The 24,378-nt window shown below is 53.7% G+C and overlaps 2 protein-coding genes across 5 annotated transcripts in view; one reads left to right on the top strand and one right to left on the bottom strand.

Moving 5' to 3' along the window:
• Nucleotides 1-7,502, bottom strand: part of UBFD1 (ubiquitin family domain containing 1) — a 13,502-nt gene extending 6,000 nt beyond the window's left edge. For 2 of the 3 annotated variants that reach the window (XM_058680245.1, XM_004586818.4), the window contains exons 1-5: nucleotides 7,281-7,502; nucleotides 6,729-7,067; nucleotides 5,735-5,943; nucleotides 3,262-3,327; nucleotides 3,036-3,141 (exon numbers count right to left, since the gene is read on the bottom strand). In XM_058680245.1, coding sequence (XP_058536228.1) covers nucleotides 3,036-3,141; nucleotides 3,262-3,327; nucleotides 5,735-5,943; nucleotides 6,729-7,067; nucleotides 7,281-7,305 — 745 coding nt within the window. In that variant the 5' untranslated portion in view covers nucleotides 7,306-7,502. Of the gene's footprint in view, nucleotides 1-941; nucleotides 1,837-3,035; nucleotides 3,142-3,261; nucleotides 3,328-5,734; nucleotides 5,944-6,728; nucleotides 7,068-7,280 lie in introns of those variants that run through there. The other variant, XM_058680244.1, reaches the window with a different exon arrangement.
• On the top strand, nucleotides 5,370-24,378 carry EARS2 (glutamyl-tRNA synthetase 2, mitochondrial). 2 transcript variants are annotated; one of them, XM_058680243.1, is made up of 9 exons: nucleotides 5,370-5,439; nucleotides 9,746-9,901; nucleotides 10,969-11,158; nucleotides 14,068-14,540; nucleotides 15,561-15,669; nucleotides 19,158-19,311; nucleotides 19,415-19,545; nucleotides 21,877-22,012; nucleotides 22,279-24,378. In XM_058680243.1, exons 1-9 carry the CDS (start codon nucleotides 5,433-5,435, stop codon nucleotides 22,360-22,362), a joined length of 1,440 nt encoding a protein of 479 aa, XP_058536226.1. In that variant the 5' UTR covers nucleotides 5,370-5,432; the 3' UTR covers nucleotides 22,363-24,378. The 2 variants fall into 2 exon arrangements, with proteins under 2 accessions (XP_058536226.1, XP_004586874.2); XM_004586817.2 differs by lacking the exon at nucleotides 5,370-5,439 and adding an exon at nucleotides 7,531-7,789.

The following is a 24,378-nucleotide window of genomic DNA, read 5'->3' as shown; positions in this document are numbered from 1 at the left end:
CATCTGGCTTTCCCCAGCCTCCGGCCCACCATGAAACACTCTCAAAACCAATGTGGCTTCTTGTGATGAACCCTGGAGGGACCATTGATCACGAGGGGTCAGATGAGGTGCAGCAAGTTGGAAGAATGGCAGGCAGGAAAGAGGAGGCAGCGAGGGAGGCTTGCAGTGAGAGGAGACTGCTGGGGTCACGGTGAGGTGGACGCAGCTGGGCTGGCTGTGAAGACAGATGTTGGGGGGAAGGGAGCCTGCCCTGCAAGAAGTGATACCCAGCTCCTGCACAAGCAGATGCCCGAGGTCCAGGCAGAGGTTTCCAGGCAAGAGTCAAGCCAAGGTAAGGAGGACACATCACAGCCTTTGCAGAAGGAAACTATCTGGCCCTGAAAATAGGTGACTTGGCTCAAGAGTGCCGGGCCTGAGCTGTGAGTGGCTCCCAGGCTGTGGCTTTGGGGAGAAGGGCTCTGAGAGGGCTCTGGCAGCCTCTCCAACAAGGGCCAGCTGCTGTTTCCCACAGGAAGACTTCTACAGCACCTTTCTTTCACCTTGCAATGTCTGCAGAGATTTCACAAAAATCAGGTACTTCTGGCTTCTCTTGAAAACTCCCAAGACAGGAATGACCTGGGCGCATGGCCCTGGATGACGCTATCAGTGAGCTCAGAGCTCGCACCCCACCTCCCTGCTCCAAACAGGGTAGTCGCTCTCAGGACGGCTCCATCACGGCTGCAGGGATAGCTGCCTCCTCCACAGACCAGCACACCCAGCGCCCAATCACAGGAGTTGCCCTGAGTGTTGCTTGTCTAGCAGAGGACCCTATGGAGAGGCCACCTCACTGCTGGGATGCTTACTCCACAGGCACTGTGTCTCAAAACAAGCTGTCCCCTCCCCCGCCATGGGCTCGTGACCCTCAGGTGACAGGGCAGAGTGCCTGCCCACAAAAGCTCCCCAGGGACCTACGTCCTTGCTGGGGTGGGAATAGAACTCTCGGCCTTGGCCAGCCTGGGTAGATAAGGCAGGCGGCTTCCAGGAGCTCACACGTAAATTCCTGAGCTCAGGCTACGCTCCAAAGCAGCAAAGGAGCTGCCCCTGACAATAAGATAAAGCCACTAACAAGAGACAGCAGGTCCTTGTTTGTCCCTGCAGCTGCAAGGAACTTCCTACACAAGCTGAACACACAAAAGGGCCCCGAAAGACCCTATAAGGCGCTGGACCCATGCCCGCAGCTGTCCTTGGAGGTGTCGGGGTCCTCCCTGATCAGCCTTGGCAAATGCATCCCACTAGGCTGCCCGTAAGCCAAAGGAACCTTCCAGCAGGCAGCAGCAGGTCGACAGAGGCAGGGTGCAGGGTGGATGGGGCAGGCTCTGCGACAGAGGGTCACTCGGCAAAGGGCTCCAGGGCCCTCAGGAAAGCCAGGGAGACCCTAAGGCTGCAAAAAACTTGCTTTGACCATGCAGTTAGAGTTGAATGTGAAATGAAGAATATGCAGCAAGTCATCACCAATTTGTTAGAAAACTCAAGCATTCTTGGCATTTTAGTCTTTGTTCATTTTAAGAACTGGTGTCGACTGACAGTGAAAATAACTTTGTTTTCCCCATGCTGGAATTTTCCTGGCTCAGGTGATAAGGATCTCACGCTCCACCCGCTGGCCCTGATTCCTTTCCATCCAAGCTCCTTCTGGCTTCAAGTCTGGTGGAATCCCTCTAGACGGTTTGTCCCTGAAGTTGATGCGCCGCGTGCGATGGGACCCCCTAGGCCTCTCCTTAGCGTTTACCTCAAACACTGAATACCTACAGTGCTGGCCAGAAACAGGTGAATTAGCCATGGTCCGCTCCCTCCAGGAATCTAACGGGGGGCAGACAAGTCAGAGAGTAATGAGTGCTCTGGGAAGAGCTTGGTGGGAGCAGTGGCGGCTCATGGGGAGGGCGGGAGAGACACTGGGGAAGGCTGCGCTGGGGAGGGCCCCTCGGGAGGGCAGAGGAAGAGTTAGTCACAAGCAACAGGAAGAAAGCGTGCCGGGGTGGGCGGCACGGCAGGAGCAGAGACAAGGAGCTGGGCAAAGCATGTCGGGAAAGATCCCTAGGGACACAGTGGGGTTGACAGGGTTGATGACACAGGCAGAAGGGGGGCCAGCGGTTAAGATCACTGAAGGCCACACTGAGGTATCTGAGCATGGAAACAAGTGACACAGGCAGCGTGGGAGACAGGGAGGACAGAAGAAACAGCCAGGGCACGCAGATAGGCAGGCTTGATTTTAAGACTAAGTTGCAAGACAAAGAGCCTTAGCTGGCACAACAAGGTGGCAAAGAACGGGAACACAGATGGCTGTGGTGTGTCACTGACTAGACTTTGTAACCATCCTAGAGAGGGAGGGCCCTGGAGCAGAGCTTTCGCAGTAGGTAGCAGGGCTGGGGGAGGGGGAGAAGGTGGGTGGCAGGTCAGAGGGAGGAGAGCTGTACCTACACCAGGGGCGAAGGGACAGGACGCACAGGGGCCAGGCAGAGCACCTGAACAAACAAGGCGGGCCACATGAGACAGGACCCAGGCGGCAGGCGCGTGGCCTGCGGGGACTCAGGACTGCTCCGCTCTAGCCGAGCACCACCAGGGGAGACCACAGGCCAAAACAGCCTGACCTTTTGGTTATTTTCAAGAGAAGCCCCTTCTCCACCCTCCTTAAAAAAAGAAAGAAAGAAATCAAGAAAGAGGTGAAATCTCCTGATTTTCAGAGTGCGTGTGTAAACTCACAAAACCCTTCCCGGGGCCAGGCTGGGCCCAAGTGGCACACATGTCACGGGTTGTGGACCCAGGGCCCAAGGGCCCACAGTCGCTGGACTGATCCCCAGCTGAGACTGAAGGGAATGAGAAGAGGGGTCCGAACAGAAGGCAGGTGTCAGAGCAGATCCAAAAGCCAGGAGTGCACGCAGCACAGTGAGGAGCGGTGAGGCCTCACAGGAGGGCGCAGCTGCATGGACGGGGAGGGGGACGAGGAGCGTGGGGGCAGGCTGGGGCCTGGGCAGGTGCCGGGGTGAGGGCTGGGGACATACCTTTTGTGCCGATCCACAGCTGGTCTTGTTCTAGCTTAAAGGTGAGTCTCACTTTCCCTCCAGACTTATTGTACATGCCAGACAAGGGGACCGTGGGCAGGCGCTCCTGGGAGACACAAGACACAGTGGGATGGGGGGGTGCTGTCAGCAAGGCCAGGGCCTGGCAGTGGAGGACTACAACCCCAGGCAGCCCCAGAAAACAGCAGTTCTCAGAGGGTCAGCTTACCTGGGCACCCTTAACAGACGGCATCACATCTTCGGGTTTTCCTTTATCCAGGACTTTCCTGTGTTGCTGGGACAGAAGTCAGACAGTTAAAAGACACGGCTGCCTGCGTCTCAGCGTGCTGCTCCCTGCAACGCTGCTGTTTAAAGCTCGTATCTGCAGCCGGGCCCTCTGACTCCACAGCGCAGTACTGTGCCACCTAGCCCCTGGGAGGCTGGCAACGCTCTGTCACCATGCCAGGTACTCACCCCTCATGCTGGAAAGACAGAGGCACTGAATTCTTTACCAGTCTCACCTAACTGCTGTGGTAAATGGTAAAGTTCCAGAATACACAAAATCTCCACACTGCAGACTCAACAGAGCCCAATGCTTATCTTCCCATACCACTACCGACAGCATTAAACATCACGGAGGTCCTGAGGGACTGCCCTCCTGCTGCTGGAAGGTGACAGTCACTTCCGTCAAGTTAACATCCTCCTGCCCTGACCCCAAACACTAGAAGACACTGGAAACAAGCCGAGTGGCCCAGAAAGGGCATGTTCTTTCAGCATGGAGTGTCAGCCTGCCAACCAGAAAGCTTAGGAGCTTGCTTTCTAAGCAGATGCAACAATGGACCTAGCCCTGACACAAATGCCCTGTGGGCTCCGGTTCCATCACCCCTCCTGTCTAACCCATGAACCCGAGGCCTGGGTCCTCAGCATCTGTGCCTTCACGGATACAACTGTAACTGCTGGGCAGAGCTACAACTCCACGGCAACAAGTGGGCAGAGGAGGGACAAAGCGTCACCAAACTCGGGTCTCAGATGGCCAGGAGCCAGCTTGGACCTTCACCAGCAGGGCAGATGCACTCGGGGAAAAAGAACCTCAACGCTGCCAGACTGCTGGCCAAGGGTACCCCTGTCGCAGGTCCCAGATTCCCAAACAAGCTCAGCAAGGCCAAAGGCCCAGATCCCTGTCATTAGGGCCAAGTCACGTGCCGCTGCCGGCATCCATGAAGCCAAGCCACATAGGCTGCAGGTACAGCCCAAGTCACAAATGCTTTCTGAAGCATTTGCCCGCCCCGGGGAAAACAGCTCAGAGCCTGGTAAGCCACCATTATGACTCCAGACGTGTACTTAAGCAGCATGCTGTGCCCCCAGGGTGTGGCCAGAGCACACAGGCCCTCACAGCAGACAGGCTCTTATTTCACCATCTCACAGGGAAATGGAGATGGGAGTTGGGGGTGGAGAGTCTCCACCTGACCCCTCTGAGATGGCAAGAGGTGGCAAGCCTCAGGTGATGCCTGTGCACCGAGACTGCAACCCTGCGGGATGTGACAGTGTGTGCCCTCTGAGGTCCAGAGCACACCACGACCTCCACTGCCCAACAGGCCTGGGGCAGGCTGATCACAGGCAAGCTCGGCTGTCTACACAAACACTTGCCTTCCAGATTACCTGTGGCTTTTAGAAGCACGTATGGGATGAAGGATCGCTAAGAAGAAAAAAAAGTCATCGTCTTCTATAGCTGACCACACCCCCTTCATGCCTCTGGCTATTAAAACTGATGTTGGCTTCAGTGGACCTACTCAGTTCTCCTGGAACACTTGGAGGTCAGCTCAGCAACAAGTGGGATCCACTGTGGGTCTGGATCCCAAGCCACCATCTTTTAACCACTCATTCCATAGTAAAGCATCATCGGTTCCCCAAACAGCGACAAGCATGTAGGTGTTATAGTATGTTAAGCTCCTGCTTGAGGAGTTCCCTGGCTACACTGCTTCCAATTAGCTTCCGAAGCAGCCCAGGGAGCAGCAGATAAAGACCTGAGTGCTTGGGCTCCGGCCACCTCCTTGGTGAGATCCAGACTAAGATCTGCGCTCCTGGGTTCAACCTGGCTTGGTCCAGGCTGCTGCTGGTATTTAGGGAGTGAACCAGCAGACGAGGGGAGGGGGGCAGTGTTAACTCGGCAGAAGTGACTGTCTCTCCTTCCGTGTCAACGTCAAATAAATCAGTCTCTTGGAGAAGCGCAAGACAAGGCTAGATCCTTTTCATCTAAAACAAGATCTGGAGGGCCAAAACAAAACCTGGGCCGCTTCCTTCCTACTCAGCCTCACTCGGCTTCCTGAAATGAAGCTTCTGCGGAGCCACTCAAAGCTGCTGATCTCGCTGAGTGTCCACAGCTGAGCTCTGCGACTTGGGATGGCAGGTAAGCACTTGATGGCAAACAGGAGTGTAACGTTTAGTTTAAGGGGAATGGTTTTCTCCAGTTCTGTCCACCACCTACTTGGAAGCTTTCCTCTACCAAGGCCTTGTCCTATAGTAGGTGGACTAGAGGCGCACTGAGCCACCACATGAGACCAAGCTGCCAACCTCAGGTAGCTATCACCTCCACTCTGCCGCCCCCAACTGCCACCTTAAACGTCCATCATGAGCCCTGCCTGGAAAGGAGGCCTGAGGCAAGGTTCTCAGGTTCTCAGGCCAGCAGCAGCCAGCCGACTCACCTTCTGTCTACACAGCGGCTCCTTCCTGTTCTCGTCTGCCTTCGCATCCTGCTGCGCAGCGTCTTTGGGCGTGTTGACCGCTAAGACATCATTGATCGTGGAGCCAACCACCATGATCTTGGCTCCACTGGTCACTTTGATTTCTCTCAACGTCTTATCCTCGGGGACAAGTCCCTTATACATGACTTTCTGCATGGCAGGTGGGAGACCTTGGGAACAGGTGGAAAAGCAGGCAGATGGGGAGAAGCGGGTGGGGAACAGACCGAGTACTGGCTCAAGCCCTCAGGGTTCTTCAAACGTATGCAAATCACAAACCTGGAGCCTCATGTTCTAGAACTTTCTAACAGGGACCTCTTCCAAATATTAAAATAACAGAACACACACAAGGCACGTGGGACAGCCCTTGATATTCAGCAACTGTTCAAGAAGTGTCTGAGTTGTTCATCACCACAACAAATCTAGCACAGATGTTAGGAATAGAGGGTCTGCTCTTTTGGGGATTGCACATATGCGCATGCGCACGCGCACACACACGAAGGCTTCAAACAGAAGGTTTCAGACAGCAAAGCTCTCTACACAACATCAAATTAAGAAATACAGGCCACTGTCAAGGCTCGGTGACAGTCAACAGTGGCGTCCCTTAAACTTCCCTTTGGTGAATTACCTAAGACATTTGCTAAAAATAAACTCCTGGCTGCCTCCCAAATCCACTGATTCAGAATCTCCAAGGAAAGGGCCTGGGAGCTGTAAGGTTTAACAGATGTCTCAGCTGAGATTTTTGGGCGCGACGTCAGACCCGGATTTGTAAGTCAGCTCGGGCCACTTGGGAGTTCCAAGATTCTTGGGTGTCGGTCCCCGCCCTCCCAGCGGCTAATTACAAGCCACTCAAGTACTCTGTCGAGGGATCGCTGTGCGCCCCGGGAGTTGACCGAAGGCCAGCAGCAGCGTGCCCAGCACCGTGCCGGCCCCACCGGCTTGGCTGCCCGCTTCTCACCTGTAATGGAGTGGATCTTCTGCTTCAGCTCGGAGCCCGTGCTGTCCAGCGGGAACTTCACGTCGTGCTTGGTCTTGTTCCAGATGATCTTCAGGTCCACCAGCTCCTGGCCCGCGCCGCCGCCCGCGTCCTCGCCGTTGCTGACCGAGGCCTGCGCCGCGGGGTCCCCAGGGGGCTGGGCCGGGGCCGGCTGCAGGCTGCCTTGCGCGGCGCAGGAGTCCTCAGCCGCAGCTGCCGCCGTCCCCACCACGGCATCGGCCTCCACGCAGTTCAGGGGCAGCGTGGACTCGTCGGTGGCCACGGTCTCGGCCCCCGTGTCCATGCCAGCTTCCTCCATGCCTGCAAGGGGTTGGGGGGTGGGGAAAGGAGGGTGGACGCTCACGAGGGGCTGGGCCCGGGACGGGACTCCCTCTCCCTCTCTCTCTCCCTACGGCGCCACCGAAACCACAGTCCCCAGTGACCACCTCACTCCTCCCCTCGCAGTCCCAGCCGCGTCCACTCCCAGAGGGGCTACCCACAGAGCAGGGCGCCCGCCAAGCCCGCAGCACTCACCATCCGGGGCCCCGGCCGCCGCCATGATGATTGTGTACAACCCCCAGCGCTCCCGCACGGGCCGCCGGGAAAAGACGAGCTGGCGCAGATTGGCCCCCGCAGCAGCCCCTAAGCTTGCCCAGCCTGGCCGGAAACAGGTGAAGGTTTCTATGGAGACCCGCCTCCTCCGCTTTGCCCGGCCCGGCCCCTGCCACGCTTGAGCTTTCCCGATCGCATCGGGTACTCCACTACCTAGTGGCGAATGGGAAGCGAGGAGGCCTGCGACTTTAAGAGGTGGGGCTGAGGGCTGCTGTGGCGGAGGCGGATTGGCTGCGAGGAACTCCCCCGGACGTGACGCAGGGCGCGCGCACAGACACACATGGCGGCGCACATTGGACCCCACATGGCGGCGTTCTGGAAGAAGCTGTTGCGGCTTCCGGCTTGGGGCCGCCCTTTGGGACGACGCGAGGGCAGCCTGAGCACCGATGCCGGGTCTGCGGTGCGAGTGCGGTTTGCTCCTAGTCCCACAGGTAACGCTGGTGGGATGAGGCCTACCCTCGCGTCCCCGCCCCCCTGGACGTTGGCGAGCAGGTCCCTTCCGGGGTTGTCAGGCCAGTGCAGCGTCGCGACGAACGCCCCGAAGCGTCCACCCGTCGAGACGGAGAGTCGGGTGACAGTGCTCAGAAGGCGGTGGGAAGTGAGAACCAAGGGACAGGAAGGAGGCCGCTGCGTGAAGCTTCCGGAGGAATCTGCCATGCAGAATGGCGGCGCCCGTGATGGGTGCTGCAGGCAGCCAGGCAGCTAGGCAGCCAGAGGAGGTGTGGGGAAGCCCGAGAAAAGACACAGAGAAAAACCTTATTCTTTTTTTCCCCTAAGACTTGCTTGTTTTTATTACAAAGGTAGATTTAGAGAGAGACAGATCTTCCATCCGCTGGTTCTCTCCCCAAGCGGTACTAATGGCCAGAGCTAGTCTAATCCAAAGCCAGGAGATTCTTCCAGGTCTCCCACGCGGGTGCAGGATCCCAGGACTTTGGGCTTTCCTCCACTGCTTTCCCAGACCACAAGCAGGGAGCTGGATGGGAAGTGGAGGAGCCAAAACTTGAACTAGCACTCAAATGGAAATGCTGACATACCTGCAGGTGGGGGGTTAGCCTGTTGAGCCACGGAGTTGGCCACAAAGAGAGAACTTCTATTCAAATGGCCACTTCCCCAAATGGCCACTAAGGGTTAGGGCTGGTCCTGGATTCTGGAAGGTCATCTGGTTCTCCCACAAGGGTGACAGGGGAGCTGCATCAGAAATGCAATAGGCAGTACTTGAATCACCATGCAAAGAAAATTTCCAAAGTAAGCAATACACGGCCATTTCTTTCTTGGAACTCAACAAATTATCCCATCAGCATGCTGTGAATTTCTGTGTTTATGCTCAGGGTTCTGTATTTGGCTGTGAACTGGCCCCAGGTTGTGCAGGTTGCTTGGAGGCGTCCTTCCAGAGTATGCTGAGGCCTGGGACTGTTTGGATGTCGATGTCTGTCTCTGCCACTTGTCTTAAGCCTATTACTCCATTTTTTCTGAACTTCAGTTTGACAGCGCCAGTGGGTTTGGGCTGACACAGCTGAGCAACTACTGAACAAGATGTGACACACTTAAGAAGTCCATTTAGTCACCACTTAATCTTTCTTGAAAGTCTACTGAGGTTTGTGGCGGCCTTGCTTGTAGCTAACTGAAGGTCACGTGTGTCGTCAGGGTTGTGGCAGGATGTACTGGCCCCAAGAGTTCACTCCATCCCGGGCTGCCTCCTGCGTGTGCAAAGGCAAAAGAACAAATCTGTAGAGCCTGGCCTCCGGGAATTGGGTAAAGGAAGGTAGAGTAAGGGGATGGGGAATCCTGCCTTTGGGAAAACCGTGTTGTTTTCCTCTTCATTCAGGAATGATGGAAGAGCAAACATCTAATGAGTTTCAACTTGGGTGGAGAGACATCTAGATTGTGTCTCTAAGCTCCAGGCTTAAATACACCTGTCACTTTGCGTTCGTGTTGGAAGCCAGCCCTCAAGGTTGCAAAGATCAAGAAGACAAGAATTCTAAATGTGTAATGAAGCTAGTCATTGCAGGCCATACAGTGTACATGCAAAGCGTGATTTTACAGCATTTTAAGCTGGTAGTTTTGTCTCCCCAGAGAAGATTGATTTTTGCCCGAGTTAAATGCCTGGCAGGTGTTCGGCTTCTCTGCCTTGGGTTGAAAACTTGGCCTTGAGATAGATGTCAGAGTAGAGTGAGGGGGCAGGTGGCAAGAATTGGAGCTCTTTTAGACAAGCTCTGTCTGAAGTCCAGGGGGCTTGAGGAACCAAATCCCAGCTTTCATTCTGTGCCAGTTTGGCTGTGTGGGTGTTGGCCGTCTCGTGATTTCAAAGTGGCTGTGACGTTTTTGTCACTGGTAGAGGCCCTGTGAGCGCCGACTTCCCGGCTGGGCTGAGTTCTTGTCTCCTCCAGGCTTCCTGCACCTGGGCGGCCTCCGCACAGCGCTGTACAACTACATCTTCGCCAAGAAGCACCAGGGCCGTTTCATCCTGAGGCTGGAGGACACCGATCAGACCCGCCTCGTGCCTGGGGCGGCCGCCAACATCGAGGCCATGCTCGAGTGGGCAGGTGAGCCCAGCAGGGGAAAGGCACCTTCGCTATGGAAGGGGCAAGGTGCTGGTGCAGGAGGCTGGATGTCTTGCCAGGGGACACAGGGTGGAGGATGAGGATTTCTGGGAAGAATTAAAGACTTTAAGGCTTGGATGGAAGGTGCCGTCCTAAAAGATTCCTGCCCTGATCTCAGAGCCTCTGGTCTGTGCCCTGCAGTGCCCAGGCAGTGAAGAAGGTGGTAGAAAAACTGGCTCACCGCTAAGCTCCCTTCCCGTGTGGAAATGTGTCCAGCCTGTTTAGTCTTTGGAGTTCAAAGATAGGCCAAAGATCAAGACTTTTCTTGTGTTTCATTTTTTGTGTTGTTTTGTTGAAGAATATTCAGTCTGGAGTCAGATTTTTTTTTAAGTGATGGGTTCGTTTTCTTTCTTTTTAAAAAATACTTATTTATCTGCATTGAAACAGTTGATTTATATAGAGAAACAGAAAGAAACTGTTATGTGGGCATACCACATTTTGTTTAGCCATACACCAGTGGATGGCCTTCGGGTCGTCTCGCTTTGGGGCTGTGAGGAGTAAGGCTGCCGTACACCTTGGTGTGCCTGTTCTCATGTGCGCGTCAGTTTTCAGGTCTCCTAGGGGAGAGGCTGTGAAGCCCTGGGCCACCCCAGCAGGTCAATAAGGTCAAAGACACTTGTTTCAGGATAGGTCAGGAAGTGTCTATTGCTCCAACCCTTTTCTCTGTGACAGGAAGTTGAATGTGTTATTAACCCCAGCCAAAATGTGCTGAGTACTTGGCATGTTCCAGGCAAGAAGCCAAGCTCCCCCATGGCTTGAAGATGACTTAGGAGGAAGGCAGCTACTCCTGTCTGACCCAGGGAGAGGCTGACCAGAGAGGTCTGCCAGGGAGACCTGTGTGTACCTGTTCTCACTCTCCCCGAGTGCTCGCCCTCCCTGTGCTTAATTGTGAACCTCAGAAACGGCTCTGGCCTTGTAGTGCAGGAGTCAGGTTTAAATGAACAGCAGTCGAGTGCCTGGGAATGCATGCTTAGCAGTTGCTTTGTGCTGCTTCTCCGTGTGTGCTATAGGCATCCCCCCTGACGAGAGCCCCTGCCGGGGCGGTCCTGCTGGGCCGTACCAGCAGTCTCAGCGCCTAACACTGTACGCCCAGGCCACCGAGGCGCTTCTGGAGACTGGAGCTGCCTACCGCTGCTTCTGCTCGCCCCAGCGCCTGGAGCTGCTGAAGAAGGAGGCCTTGCGGAACCACCAGACACCCCGGTGAGCACCCTGGCCATCTGGGTCACCCAGAGCTGCTGTGTCACACATAAGTCACCATGTCACCTCATGCGCTTGCTGCCACCCGATTCCCTGGGTCATTCTGCTGACCTTGCAGGATCTTTCCTCTCAGGCTCCCTCTCAAAGCGGTCCTCAAGTTCTTGGCCAGGCGTGTAGTTATCTCAAGGCCAGGATCTGCTTCCATCTGTGGGTGGTCTCAGGGCCTGTCCCTGCTGGCCTCGAGAGAGGTGTTCCTAGTCCCTGAGCCTCTCATAGGCGGCTTACAGCATGGCTCCTGACTGCCCTCAGGCCTCACGGTGGGCTGGGGAGAGAGAAGCTGCCTCAGCACCAGATAGTGGCTCCTTCTATTTTCATTTTTTAAAAAAGATTGTTTATTTTTATTTGAAAGGAAGACTTAAAGAGAGAGATCTTCCATCCTCTGGTTCATCCACAGATGGCTACAACAGCAGAGCTGGACTGATTTGAAACCAAGAGCCTGCAGCGTCTTCTGGGTCTCCCACTCGGGTGCAGGGGCCCAAGGACTTGAGTCATCCTCTGCTGCTTTCCCAGGCCGTAAGCAGGGAACTGAATTCGAAGTGTAGCAGCCAGGACTTAAATCTACACCCATGTGGATGGCAGAACTACAGATAGAGCCTTAACCTAGTATACCTGGGTGCTAACCATGTTGTGTTGTTTACAAGGCAGTCGCTAGGTCCAGCTTGCAGTCAGAGGGAACAGAGTCGTCAGGAGGTGGAAGTCAGAGGGCTGTGTCCCAGGCCTGCCTGTGTGTCCCAGGCAGGACCACAGAAAGTCGCTGAGGTCACTGATACTGTATTGCTCTGCACTGCAGGATCTCTGTGGCCGCTTGGCTTGCTCTAGGCGCGTGTGGTGGTAGAATTGTCTTGTGTCTCTTCCTGAGGCTCCCAGTGTGTGTGCTGAGAAGTGAGTGATTTCTCTTCCACACATGGTGTGTGGCACAGTTTCCTCTCCCACCTGCCACCCCATGTATCCATTACTGGCAATACGTCATTTTTCACATGCTTGCGTAGGATTCCACTGTGTTTCCTTCTACTGTTCTTCAGTTAGTCTAGTGCAAGGTTTTTGTACAAGATTTATTTCATTGATTTGAAAGGCAGAGTGACAAAAACAAAGAGATCTTCACATCTGCCTGTTCACTCCTCAGTGGCCGGAACAGCCAGGAACTTTCTTAACTCCATCCAAGTCTCACACATGGGTTCAGGGCTGCCAATATGTGGGGGGGCTGACCTCTGTTGCTTTTCCAGGTGTATTACAGGGAGCTGTATCAGAAGCAGAGCAACTGGAACTGGAATTGGAGCCAGTAGGCCATGCCAGCCTTATAGGTGGCAGCTTAACCAGCTGTAACTCAACACCAGTCTCTTAGTCACGAACTTTTATGTCATTTTCCTGGGTTATATAAAAGCAGACTGTGGCAAGCACTGCTGCCAGTGCGTTCCTGGGTACCTTTCTGAGTGTGGAGTGCAGGGTCAGTTTGTTACTCTGCGACCTCCCACACTGCTATGGTGTCCTGACATTTCAGTTCCTAACCAAGCAGCCGTTTGAACAGGTGCTTGCATGACCTGCACTCCTGTGTTGCTTTGATTATTATTAGAAATGATCTCTCTGTCCATGGTGTGGTCATTTTTTACAAACACTTTGGGCACTTGGCTGTGACAAGGGGACTAACCTTGCAAGCTTTCCATCTGCATCTGCCTCAGTACGTGTAATTGAATACTCCGTGAAAAATAACAAGCCAGAACTCATTTTCTAACATGCAGACCAATCCCCTGGGCCTGGAGCTAACTTGCAGGTTGCAGGGTGGAGCCTGGTCCTCTGTGTTGGTAGCGGCCCCTGCAAGGGCCAACGCTGGGTGTGCACAGACCACATTGGAGCAGCCAGGAGCTAAGCCACACAGATGTCCCTCTTTCCATTCCGTGGCTCCTGGAGGTGGGTGATTCCAGGAGGAGACCAGCAGGGCTCTTCTCAGCCTGTCCTGGCACTCTTGCTTCTTCTCCCTGAGCCACAAGTCGCTGTGGCATGGCCCAGCATGCCGCTTTCCCTCCCTGCACCATCACACATGTGTCAGTATCAGAGGAGGACACACAGGAGAAATTAAAAACTTCCGGGGATTTGCCTCCTGGAGCCCTCTCTTGCCTGTGTTTGAAGAGGAAAATCCTTTCCCTGCACTTTGTGTATGTGTGTGTGTTTTTAAGATTTATTTATTTTTTAGTGCAAAGTCAGATAAACAGAGAGGAGGAGAGACAGAGGAAGATTATCCATTCAATGATTCACTCCCCAAGTGACCGAAATGGCCGGAGCTGAGCTGATGCAAAGCCAGGAGCCAGGAGCCTCTTCTGGGTCTCCCACACGGGTGCAGGGTCCCAAGGCTGTAGGCTGTCCTCTACGGCTTTCCCAGGCCACAAGCAGGGATCTGGATGGGAAGTGGGGCCACCAGAATTAGAACTGGCGCCCATATGGGATCCCTGCACATTCAAGGTGAGGACTCTAGCCGCTAGGCCACCATGCTGGGCCTTTCCCTGTACTTTGACCCTTGGTCACCACTAGCTGGATTGGTGCCTGGGCAGAAGTCTAATCTGGACTGGCCATTGGCCCAGGGCAAGTGGATTATGCTGTACCATGGATCAACCCCTCTGGCCAAGCCTTTCATCACTTTCCCACTAGTAAGGAGGTAGGGCTGGGCTGATAGGTAGACAGGCACCTGTTCATGCCATGCTGTGTGTTACTTTGCTAAGATTTTCACACACAGCCTTATTCTCCATACTACAGCCTCAGGAAACCGCACGTGGAGATGAGCGATTGCCTGTGTGTAGCTGTGAGATGAGGGTGGCGCTCAATGTCCTTAGCTGCACACTAGCTGATCTGCTTCCTGGCAGGTACGACAATCGCTGCCGGGACTTGAGCCAGAGCCAGGTGGCCCAGAAGCTGACCAAGGACCCCACTCCTGCCATCCGCTTTCGCCTGGAAGAGGAGGTGCCTGCCTTCGAGGACCTGGTGTATGGCTGGACTCGGCATGAAGTGGCCAGCGTGGAGGGAGACCCGGTCATCCTGAAGAGTGACGGCTTCCCCACATACCACTTGGCCTGTGTGGTGGATGACCACCACATGGGCATCAGCCATGTGCTGCGGGGCTCCGAGTGGCTCGTGTCCACCTCCAAGCACCTGCTGCTCTACCGGGCCCTGGGCTGGCAGCCTCCTCGCTTTGCCCATCTGCCCCTGCTGCTCAACAGGGATGGCAGCAAGCTGTCCAAGAGACAAGGGGACATCTTCCTGGAACACTTTGCGGCTGTCGGCTTCCTGCCCGAGGCCCTACTTGACATCATCACCAACTGTGGCTCGGGGTTCGCAGGTAATGCCCCTGCCTGGGTGGTTGCTCGTGCAGGAAGTGTAGCATCAATAGCTGGGGCTTTGGTTTAGGGAGCCCAGATCGGTAATTCCAGTCTAGCTGCACAGTCTTGGGCAAGTTTCTTTATTCAGCATGTGCCGGTGGAGCCTGGTGCAGGTGCTAAGGCTCCAAAGTGAACATAGCCAGGGCAGAAAGCCTTGGAGACTCTACTGCATTGTCTGTATAGTGAGGAAAAGCAACCGCTTCGCTGGCTTCCGTTAGGGTTCTCTGAGCCCCTGCGTGGCGGGAGTCCCCAGCTGCAGCTGCCACTGTGGAGCCTGTCACTCGTACACCCCAAGATTGTCAACGTTGGCGTCTAGTTTATTCCCAGCCAAGTGTTGTCTTTGGGCTAAGATGAGAGAGCCCAGACTCAAAGAAACACCAGCTGGGAGCGCCTCCTGTGGCAGGGGTCTCTCAGATCAGGACGTAGGCTGCTCTCATTGCGTGGAACCTGTAAGCTGCCTCCGCGATAGGCGCTTGTTATCGCCACCACAAAACAATTGTGAGTTTTGAGGGGGTTGAGTGACTTGCCGGAAGCACTCAGCCAGTGGGGGACAGAGCCCTGGAGACCTTGCCTGACCATCATGCCTGCCATCGGCATTGGCCGGAGCTGCCAGCCGTGGGAAGCAGCTTGCCCCGTGCTGGATCCTGAGCAGGGCTGAGCATTGGGACTAACACATACTCACCCGAGTACTACCCAAAGCTCGTAGAATCAGCACCTGGGTTACGCTCAGCAATGGGCACCCTCACCCCACCCCCAACAGCTCCTCCGTTTTCTGATGGGACCTGGCTTGACTTAATTGTTTCCAGACTTTTCCCCCCTACTCAGCAACAGAACCTCTTCTGAGAATGAAAGTTCATCTGGGCCCTGGGTGTAGACAGTAGCAAGTGCAGTAGTTCGGTTGGAATGGGGCAGGGTGCCCAGAGCTTGCCTGTGTCCAGGGAAGGCAGAAAGCTGAAAGGCTGGGCTGCTTTCACTTGCAGAGAACCAGATGGGCAGGACCCTGCCGGAGCTGATAGCACAGTTTGACCTAAGCCGGGTCAGCTGCCACTCGGCCCTGCTGGACCTGGAGAAGCTCCCAGAATTCAACAGGTGAGTGAGGAGCATGGAGGTCCCCGGGAGGAAAAGAGCTCCTTCGTTAGGATGAGGTCTTTGGGCAGAGCATAAGGAGGCTGTGGAGTCATGTGCACCTGGCTTTGACTTTGTCTAATGCTGAGTGACAACAAGTCAGTCACCTAACTCGTGAAAGTCTCTGTTTTCCCTTCTCTGAAATGGGTCTGGGCAGGCATGCAGTTTTGCACCCACGTGGGAGACCTGAACAGAGTTCCTGAGCTTCCCCTTACCTGGGTGTAATGGATATATGAGGAGGGAGCCAATATGTGGGAGAGTATCTTCTCCCTCAAATGGGTAAGCAAATATTAAAAAAAAAAAAAAAAAAAAAAAAACAGGTAATGGAGATAATGTTGCCTGTCTTGTGCGATTGTTGTAATAATTAAATATTGCGCCATAGTGGCTTGCATAGCCCCTGGCACACAGAAGGTGATAATAGGAGTGGGTATTATGGCACAGCGGGTTGAGCTGCCGCTTGGGTTGCTCACATCCCATGTTGGAGTGTTAGTTCAAGTCCCAGCTACATCGCACTTCCAGACCAGCTTCCTTCAAACACACCCCGCACGCCCTGGGTGATGATTCAAGTACGTGGGTTCCTGCCACCCATGTGGGAGTCCAGGGTGGAGTTCCTGGCTCCTGGCTTCAGCCTGCGCCAGCCCTGGACGTTGTGACCATTTGAGGAGAAGTTAACCATAGAGTGGAAGATCTGCCTTTTCCTCTCTCTCTCTCTCTCTCTCTGACTTTCAAATAATGCTAAAAACAAGCAAAAATAAATAAATGAACAAACCAATAAAACAAAGAGCTTAGTAAATGGCAGTGATTGGTTTCCTCATTGGTGCATAGGTTTTGTCAGCAGCCTGAGTGTGGACAGTGGAGAAGGGCATCTTTATTTAGTTGTCCACCCCACACTCCAGGCAGCACTCAGAAAGAGCATTACCTCGCGGCATTTCGTTTGTGTGTCAGGTACTCGGTCATGCCAGGTGGTTCTTCCCTTTGAAACCTTCAACTGTAATGACAATTCAGATCACGATTACCCTGTCTTGGGCATTAGTAGTAAAGAGACCTAGTGGCTCTTGTAAAGGATATGTTTCTTTGGAAGGCAGAGTGATGGCGGTGGTGCGGCAGAGGGGTGCTCTATCCCCGGATTCACTCGCCTGATGTCCACAACAGCTAGGACTGGGCCAAGTGGGTCTCCCACATGGATGGTAGGAGTCCACGTTCTTCAGCCATCTTGTGCTACTGGATTGGAAGCAGAGCAGTCAGGACTCAAACCAGCACTCTGACAGGGGAGCTGGCTGGCACCACAGGTGGTGATTTAACCTACTGTACCACAGTGCCCACCCTGACTGCATGTTTTGGGGTATCCATTCATTGGCCTTTCAGACCCATGAGGTCAGCTGTATAATTCTGAGGTTTTTTTTTACAGAAAAGGACGTCAAGATTGGGGAAGATAAATTAGCAGACTCAAGTGTGTTCAGTAACTGGTGGGCGTCTTTTTGCGTGGGGTGTTCAGAATGGGTGCAGTGGCCATATGCAGGAGAGGATCCTGGCAACCCCGCTTTCCATCCAGCTTCCTACTGTGGCTTTGCGCCGTCCTCAACTGCTTTCCCAGGATACAAGCATGGAGCTGGATGAAAAGCAGGATCGCCGGAACAGGAAGCAGCCGCCTGTCTGGGATCCTGGCGTGTTCAAGGCAAGAACTTTAGCCACTAGGCTACCATGCTGGGCCCTATCCTGCATGTCTGTTTTGTTTTGTGTGAAGGGTTTTTAAGAGATTTTTGAAGGATTAATTTTTAAAGTCTGAGATATGGAGAGGGGGAAAGAAACAGAGAGAGATCTTCCATCTGCTGATTCACTCCCCAGATGGCTGCAATGACCAAACTTGGGCCTATCTGGAACCAAGAGTCAGGAGTTTTCTTCTGGGTCTCTCATGTGGGTGCAGAGGTTCAAGGCTTTGGACCATCCTCTGGTTCCTTTCCAGACTTTCAGCAAGAAGCTGGATCAGAAGTGGAGCAGCTGGGACTTAAACCGACACCCGAATGGCCTGCCAGCATCACCAAAAGTTAGCACGCTAGACCAGCGCACCAGCCCGCCCCTGCTAAGAATTATTATTTGAAAGGCAAAGTTACAGAGAGAGGAGAAGAGTCAGAATGATCTTCCATCTGCTGGTTCATTCAAATGGTTCCAATAATGAGAGCTGGCCTGGTCCAAAGATGGAGCCAGAAGCTTTTATGGGTCTCCTACAGGGGTGCAGAGCTCAAGCACTTGGGCCATCTTTAGCTTTCCCAGGCATTTTAGCAGAGAGCTGGATTGGAAGTGGAGGAGCCAGAATTTGAACTAACACTGATATGGAATGCAGGTGCATTATACCACAGCACACACTGGCCTTGATGCCCCAGGTTTAATGCAGGCAGAGCTGTTATCTTCCAATACTGTCACCCAGCCAGTTTCACATTCATTTTAGTAATAGTGGTTGTCATGGTTGTGGTTGTACTGGTAGTGTGGAAATAGGAGTGATACCCACCATTTATATAGCACTTACTATGCCACTAGACCTGACTTGAAAGCATAGCCATGAGGTCTTTGGGTTTTCTCCCTCCTGCTATCCCATCTTAATACTAAGGAGGTTCTAGAAAAGTCTCAGCACCACTTTCACACATTTTTAAAATGCCTTTTTAAAATAAGCAATTGTTGCTTTTACATCTTTTGGCCAATTTGAGTTCCAGGTAGCTTCCAGAGTGTCATCTGTCCACGTCCAGTCAGTCCAGAGCCCATCTGTAGCTGTGGGATGTTGCGCTCATGCAGGCCTTGCTACCGGGGCTGTGTGGCTGGTCCCTCATCCTCTTCACAGTCACCCTGTGAGGGAGGTGCTCTTGTGGGCCTGATGTTATGACAGGGATTCTCTGCCTCCCAGGAACTGTGGGGCTTGCTGCCAGCGCCTGGCAGGGCAGGCTTCCCACTTGGGACTGTTGTGTTCCACAGCTTGTGGATGCCCAACACACCTTACCATCTGCCTGACTTCTGTGTCGGGGAAAAGGAGCCTAGCCTCTGAGAGTGACCCACAGCCTGCACCTGTTCCCTCTCTGGTTCCTCTCCTGGTGGCCAGGGGACAGCGTCTAATGTGAAGGTTCCACTCATAGGCCTTACTTCTTCCTGAGGAGGACTAGGTAGAACTCTGGGAAGGAGAGGATTTGAATGGACAAAGAAACCCAAGTTTTTTTTTTTTTTAAAGATTTATTTATTTTTGTTGTAAAGTCAGATATACAGAAAGGAGGCGAGACAGAGAGGAAGATCTTCCGTCCAATGATTCACTCCCCAAGTGAGCGCAACGGCCGGTACTGTGCCCATGAGAGGGAGGGCTCACATGATGTGCTGTTCTTCAGTCCCTCCACCCACTGCCGCTTCCCTGCAGAGTGGCTTGGGGTGGTCTGGGGGTGCCAGCCGCGGGACATTCCCATCTTCTTGCACAGGGTGCACCTGCAGCGCCTGGTGAGCAGTGAGAGTCAGCGGCGACAGCTAGTGGGGAAGCTGCAGGCTCTGGTGGAGGCAGCGTTTGGCAGCCAGCTGCAGGACAGACGCGTGCTTGAGCCGGCCTACTTGGACAGGATTATGCTGCTGAGACAGGTGTGGGTGTGGGTGCTCTGGGGGTCAGAGGGAGAAGGTGGGCAGGCACCCCTACTCCTCCCCTCTGGCCCCAGTGTACTCAGCAGCCACCTCCTTTCCCCAGGGTCACATCTGCCGCCTGCAGGACTTAGTCTCCCCCTCCTACGCCTACCTGTGGACTCGTCCTGCCGTGGACCGAGCACAACTAGGGGCTATCTCAGAGAAAGTAGACACGATCGCCAAGCGGGTTTTGGGGTAAGTACTGCACGTTGAGTTCAGGGGTCCATACCTGCCTTCTTTCCCCTGTTCCTCTCCTAGTCTCCTAGGATCTGGTTTTTGGGTCCCCAGTGGAACCCCGGGGTTATGGAAGACATGATGGCTCCTGGCTGTCTTTGGAGAGAGGGCTTAGCCAGAGGCCTGGGGAACTGGTGGTATGTTCAATGGCTCTGACCAACCTTCATTGCATCCCAGGTCACCACTTAGCCAGTAAGCTCAGGGGCTTCACTTTGGTCCGGTTGCCACACATCTTGGAGCTTCCGTTTCCTCATTTGTAAGGTGAGGTGGTACTGATTCCTCCTTTTAGCTTAGCTCAGTGATAAGGCCAGAAAATGCAGCTGAACTTGGCCAAGAGGTGACCAGTTGCTGTTGATTTTACTGAGGCCAGCTTCAGGCAAGGCCCCTCTGTCCAAGATCTCCTTTCTGGCTCTTGTCTTAGCTTTTCCTGTCCCCCTCCACCTTGCCGGCCACTCTGTGCAGAAATGCTCTGGAGGAGACAGAGGGAGGGCAGGATTCTCCTGCAGAGGGTGAGAAAGAGTATGCACACATGTGGCAGGAGCAAATCAGCCGTGCAACCCGGACTTCTCTCAATGGGGCTGCAGCCCCAGGCTTCGCCCTTGTCTGTGGGCCACTGGGATTCAGGCTCTGTCAACAGTGCAGCCAGAGGAGAGAGGAGGAGAGCACATGGACACTCCGTAAAGGTCTCTTTGAAGTGTGCTGCTGGCCACAGTGCGGGCGTAGAGCCACGTGGGGTGGCAGGTCGCTGCAGAATGGTGCCATTCTCATGGCAGCCTTGTGCCTGGCTGCGTCCAGTGCTTCACTCAGCTGGAGCTGAGCCTGTTTTTATTCTCATGGTACATTTTCTATTTTCAGTGTCTAATAAGTAGCAAGAGTTTCATGCCCCAGTTCCTGGTTGTCTTAATCTGATAGGGCTGCTGCAAGGAAGCCCCTGTGGTGGGTGGCTTACCCAGCAGGTGCGCAGCGGAAGGTGGCAGTTTCCTGGTGCCTGGCTGGGGCTCTTTCAGCATCCTTCACACTTTTGTCTGTTTGCTCTATTTTCTGGCAGAAAGGATGCCGGGTCTCCCTGCATCTCTTGTCAGGGTACTAATCCCTCCTTCCTCTCAGAACCCCACCTGCTAGTACTACTACCTTGTAGGGGGAGCATCCCCTGCCCCACCATCCTCACCAACTCAGCCTCAGAACCAGGTTTGACAAGGCCGTCTCTTAACTGAAGGGTGAGCTTCCCTTGAGACGCAGACGAACTGTTAGTAGATCTCAGCTGACTGCCAAGCGTGTCAGAGCCTAACCTGCTGGCGTCAGTGGGCAGTAAGGCTTGCAGTGAGCTGGCCGGTGCTGGCCTGAAGCCGAGTTTCCTGCTGCCCTGCTTTCTGCTGTTCGCTGCCCCTTCCCTAGACAAGCCAGCAGGCAGCCACTGGAAGCTGCCTTTCCCATCATTTCCTAGCACTACCCATCCTTACAGCCCATGCCTAACCCTTTAAAGATGTATTTATTTTTATTGGAAAGGTGGATATACAGAGAAGAGGGGAGGCAGAGAGGAAGATCTTCCATCCAATGATTCACTCCCCAAGTGACCGCAATGGCTGGTGCTGTACCGGTTTGAAGCCAGGAGCCCAGATCCTCTTCCGGGTCTCCCACACAGGTGCAGGGTTCCAAGGCTTTGGGCTGTCCTCGACTGCTTTCCCAGGCCACAGGCAGTGATCTGGATGGGAAGTGGAGCTGCTGGGATTAAAACCAGCGCCCATATGAAATCCGCTAGGCCATGGCGCCAGACCCCCTACGTTTCTTTTCAGAGACTTTTGCAAAGCCTTTCAGCTCTTCAATGTCACAAATCTTGGCTAATTTTTCAAACTTGATATCAAGAAGCAAAATCTAATCATTCTGCCTGTTTTGCCTGTGTTCAGGCTCTGTACTTAATGCTTTACAAGTTTTTACTCTCCAAAACAGCCATGAGCTGTAGAGATAACTATTATCATCTCCACTTTACGGATGAGAAGATTGAGGCATAGGGCTTACATGATGCAGAGGTAGTAATTAGTCAGCCCTGTTCACACAGTGCCCTCTGAGTTCCCTGTCTTATGCTCACTTGTTTGGATGACCTCTGAATTTAGTCCCATGGTTGTCTTACCTTTCCCAGCATGGGAGTGGGGGGTAGTTTGTAGATCTCACCCACACAAGCTTTGAACCAATGAGTGGTTTTGCTGTTTAGATGGTAGCTGATTGAAAATCAAGTTCTGCCACCAGCGTTCCATCGGCCCCCTGCAGGACCCTTTGAGAGTGCCTCTCTTCTAGGCTTCTGGAAAGATCTGGTGCGAGCTTAACCCAGGAGGTGCTGAGTGAAGAGCTGAGGAAGCTACCAGAAGGTCTGGAAGGCACCAAGTACAGCAGTGTGATGAAGCTCCTGCGTGTGGCCCTCAGTGGACAGCCGGTGAGTGTGAACACGCAGGGTGCTGAATACCTTGGGTATAGTAGCATTCAGAGTGCACCTGTCCCTGCTATTACCATGTGGGTGACACAGAGAGGCTCAGAACAGGGACCTGTGCTCATCCACAGGAATTAGAGGCCACTGTGGGGCACACTTTGCTCCCCAGGAGTGACAGCAGCAGGCTGGGCTGACCCAGGCTCATGCTGATGCTGCCCTAAGTTCCTGGACATTCTGAGGCAATTCAGCACTATTTCTGGTTTTGTTCTTAGCAAGGACCCCCTGTAGCTGAGATGATGATGTCCTTGGGACCAGAGGAAGTCCGGGAGCGAATCCAGAATGTACTCTCCAGCTAGGAGGAGCTGTGTGCCACAGAGGAGGGACCCCAAGGAACTCAGCTGCTGGGATGCTAACTGCGTTTGGGGCAGGAGGAGGGCAGCCTGAGCCCCACCTCGAGGCTTGCTGGAGGAACCAAGAAGAGAAGTGGAATCTTGGGCTGCACGCTTCATGGCTGTCGCTCCAAGGCATTGGGCCCGGGAAGCCCAGTTCACCTCACCTCCTTGGCCCTGGGAAGGACGTCTCCGTGGCTGGGGCTTAACCCTACAGTGTGTATTTGAGGTTACAAGTTGGTTCATGCCAGAGTCAGCATCCACAAATCCTCTAGGCGACCTGGGCTGTTGGACCAACACACATTGTCTTCCTCACGGTCTACATGCTGTAAGTGCAAGATGCAGGTGTGCACAGGGCTGACCTCTGCCACTGAGATGGCTCCCGTGACCTGTGGGTGACTGTCTCCTCACTGTGTCCTCATTGGGTCTGTCTGTGCATGTGTTCCTGACTATTTTCTGTGTGTCCCCGTCTGCCAAGGACCTTGGGCAGATTAGATTAGGGGCCACCACCCAGCAGCCTCGTGGTATCTTAATCACCTCTTTACGGGCCTTGTCTCCAAACACAGTCTGGAATACTGGTAGTCAGGCTTTGATGTAAGGATTCAGACTAGGGGCTGGAGGGAGACTCAGATCAGTCCATCACAGTTCCACGGCAGTGTAGACTTTCCAGATCCCAGTTCCGAGGATCAGTCTGGACTAGTGAAGTTAAGGGCTTGTAGCAGGCAGGGCTGACTGGACATCAGTCTCTGGGCAGGTGTAACAGGAGTTTACTCATTCACCAGATGTAAGCACTACTGTCTTAGGCTGTGCTTTGTCCTGGGACCTTGGGCACCCAGGGCTCATTAACCTTAAAGGTCATTTCTTCCTCTAGATGTGGTCCTGGACTCGAAAACTGTTCTCCATCCAGCAGCCATTGACCAGGTGCCCAGAGCCGATAAGAATACATGTGGCCTACTGACTGACGGTCAATAGCTGAAGTTTATTAACAGCATCAGACTTTTTAAAGACAGGTGATCATGTAGGCATCAGGGAGAGGGGCTTGAGGAGTTTACATTTCAACAGTAAGAAGAAGTCTCCTAATACACAATTTGTTCATCTAGCAGGTTCTTTTCCTCAGTTTGTCAATTCCTGTTCCCCTGCCTGGGGCAGGAAGTACCTGTCTTTGATCTGTTATCTAAACCTGCAGACTGTGGAGTTTCTTGCCTATTCATTTCAATATTAACTGCTCCCAGGGGCCTTCCCGGCAGAATTGCAAACTAGCTCTGGCTCTACACTGGCAAGGATTCCCAATGTCCTCTCTTTAATCAGTTGTTTTCCTACAGATCTGGTCAGTTGTCCTCCTTCAGGGAACCTTCACCCTGCTTGTCATGTCTTCTGCTTTATTTTTCCTCTTCCTCCATCACTCCTAAGCTGCAGTTTCTGCCATGAAGTGTTCTTGGGGTCTTGGGTAAATGAGAACACCTCAAGTGAGCAGAGGATGTTGGCTAGGTTCAGGAATCGCTCCCAGGCTTCGGGGCTTTCCCTGGTGGCAACTGATCTCCAGTGATCCCCGCCTCCCAGTGGTCATACCCTCATGTGCTTCCTTACCATGCTTGGGAGAGTTGACTTGCATAAGCAGTAGGCTACTTGGAAAATGATAGATCTTGATTTCTGAGCCTAGCTCATGAACTACCTCATGGCTACCATCTTGTTTTCTCGGATCCCTTACGATGTGGGTGGCCAGCTTGTAAGTTATGACGAAGCGGGCCTGTGTGATAAGGACTGGAGGACCCTCTAGTCAGCAGCAGCCTTGTGAGTATGTCACCGTGGCAGCTGATGTTCCGGGCTCAGCCAAGCATCAGATGACTGCAGTCCTGCCTAACCTCTTCCTTTCCTGTGACCTCCCTGAGAGACCCTGAGCCTGCACCACCCAACGAAGCTGGGTGTAAATATTTGTTGTGTTAAGCTGCTAGGTTTTGGGATAATTTGTTACCCAGCCACAGG

This window comes from Ochotona princeps, chromosome 24 (genome assembly GCF_030435755.1).
Source record: "Ochotona princeps isolate mOchPri1 chromosome 24, mOchPri1.hap1, whole genome shotgun sequence".
NCBI classification, from domain to species: Eukaryota; Metazoa; Chordata; class Mammalia; order Lagomorpha; family Ochotonidae; genus Ochotona; species Ochotona princeps.
Note: the sequence above shows the minus strand (reverse complement) of the source record. Positions and strands in the feature narration are given on the sequence as shown.

What these genes read in the sequence shown, in the direction of transcription:
- EARS2 (XM_004586817.2), top strand. Translation starts at nt 7,639, where the DNA reads ATGGCGGCGCACATTGGACCCCACATGGCGGCGTTCTGGAAGAAGCTG. An exon ending in CGGAACCACCAGACACCCCG is followed by an intron (nt 11,159 to 14,067) that starts GTGAGCACCCTG and finishes GCTTCCTGGCAG; the next exon opens with GTACGACAATCGCTGCCGGG. An exon ending in GGATTATGCTGCTGAGACAG is followed by an intron (nt 19,312 to 19,414) that starts GTGTGGGTGTGG and finishes TCCTTTCCCCAG; the next exon opens with GGTCACATCTGCCGCCTGCA.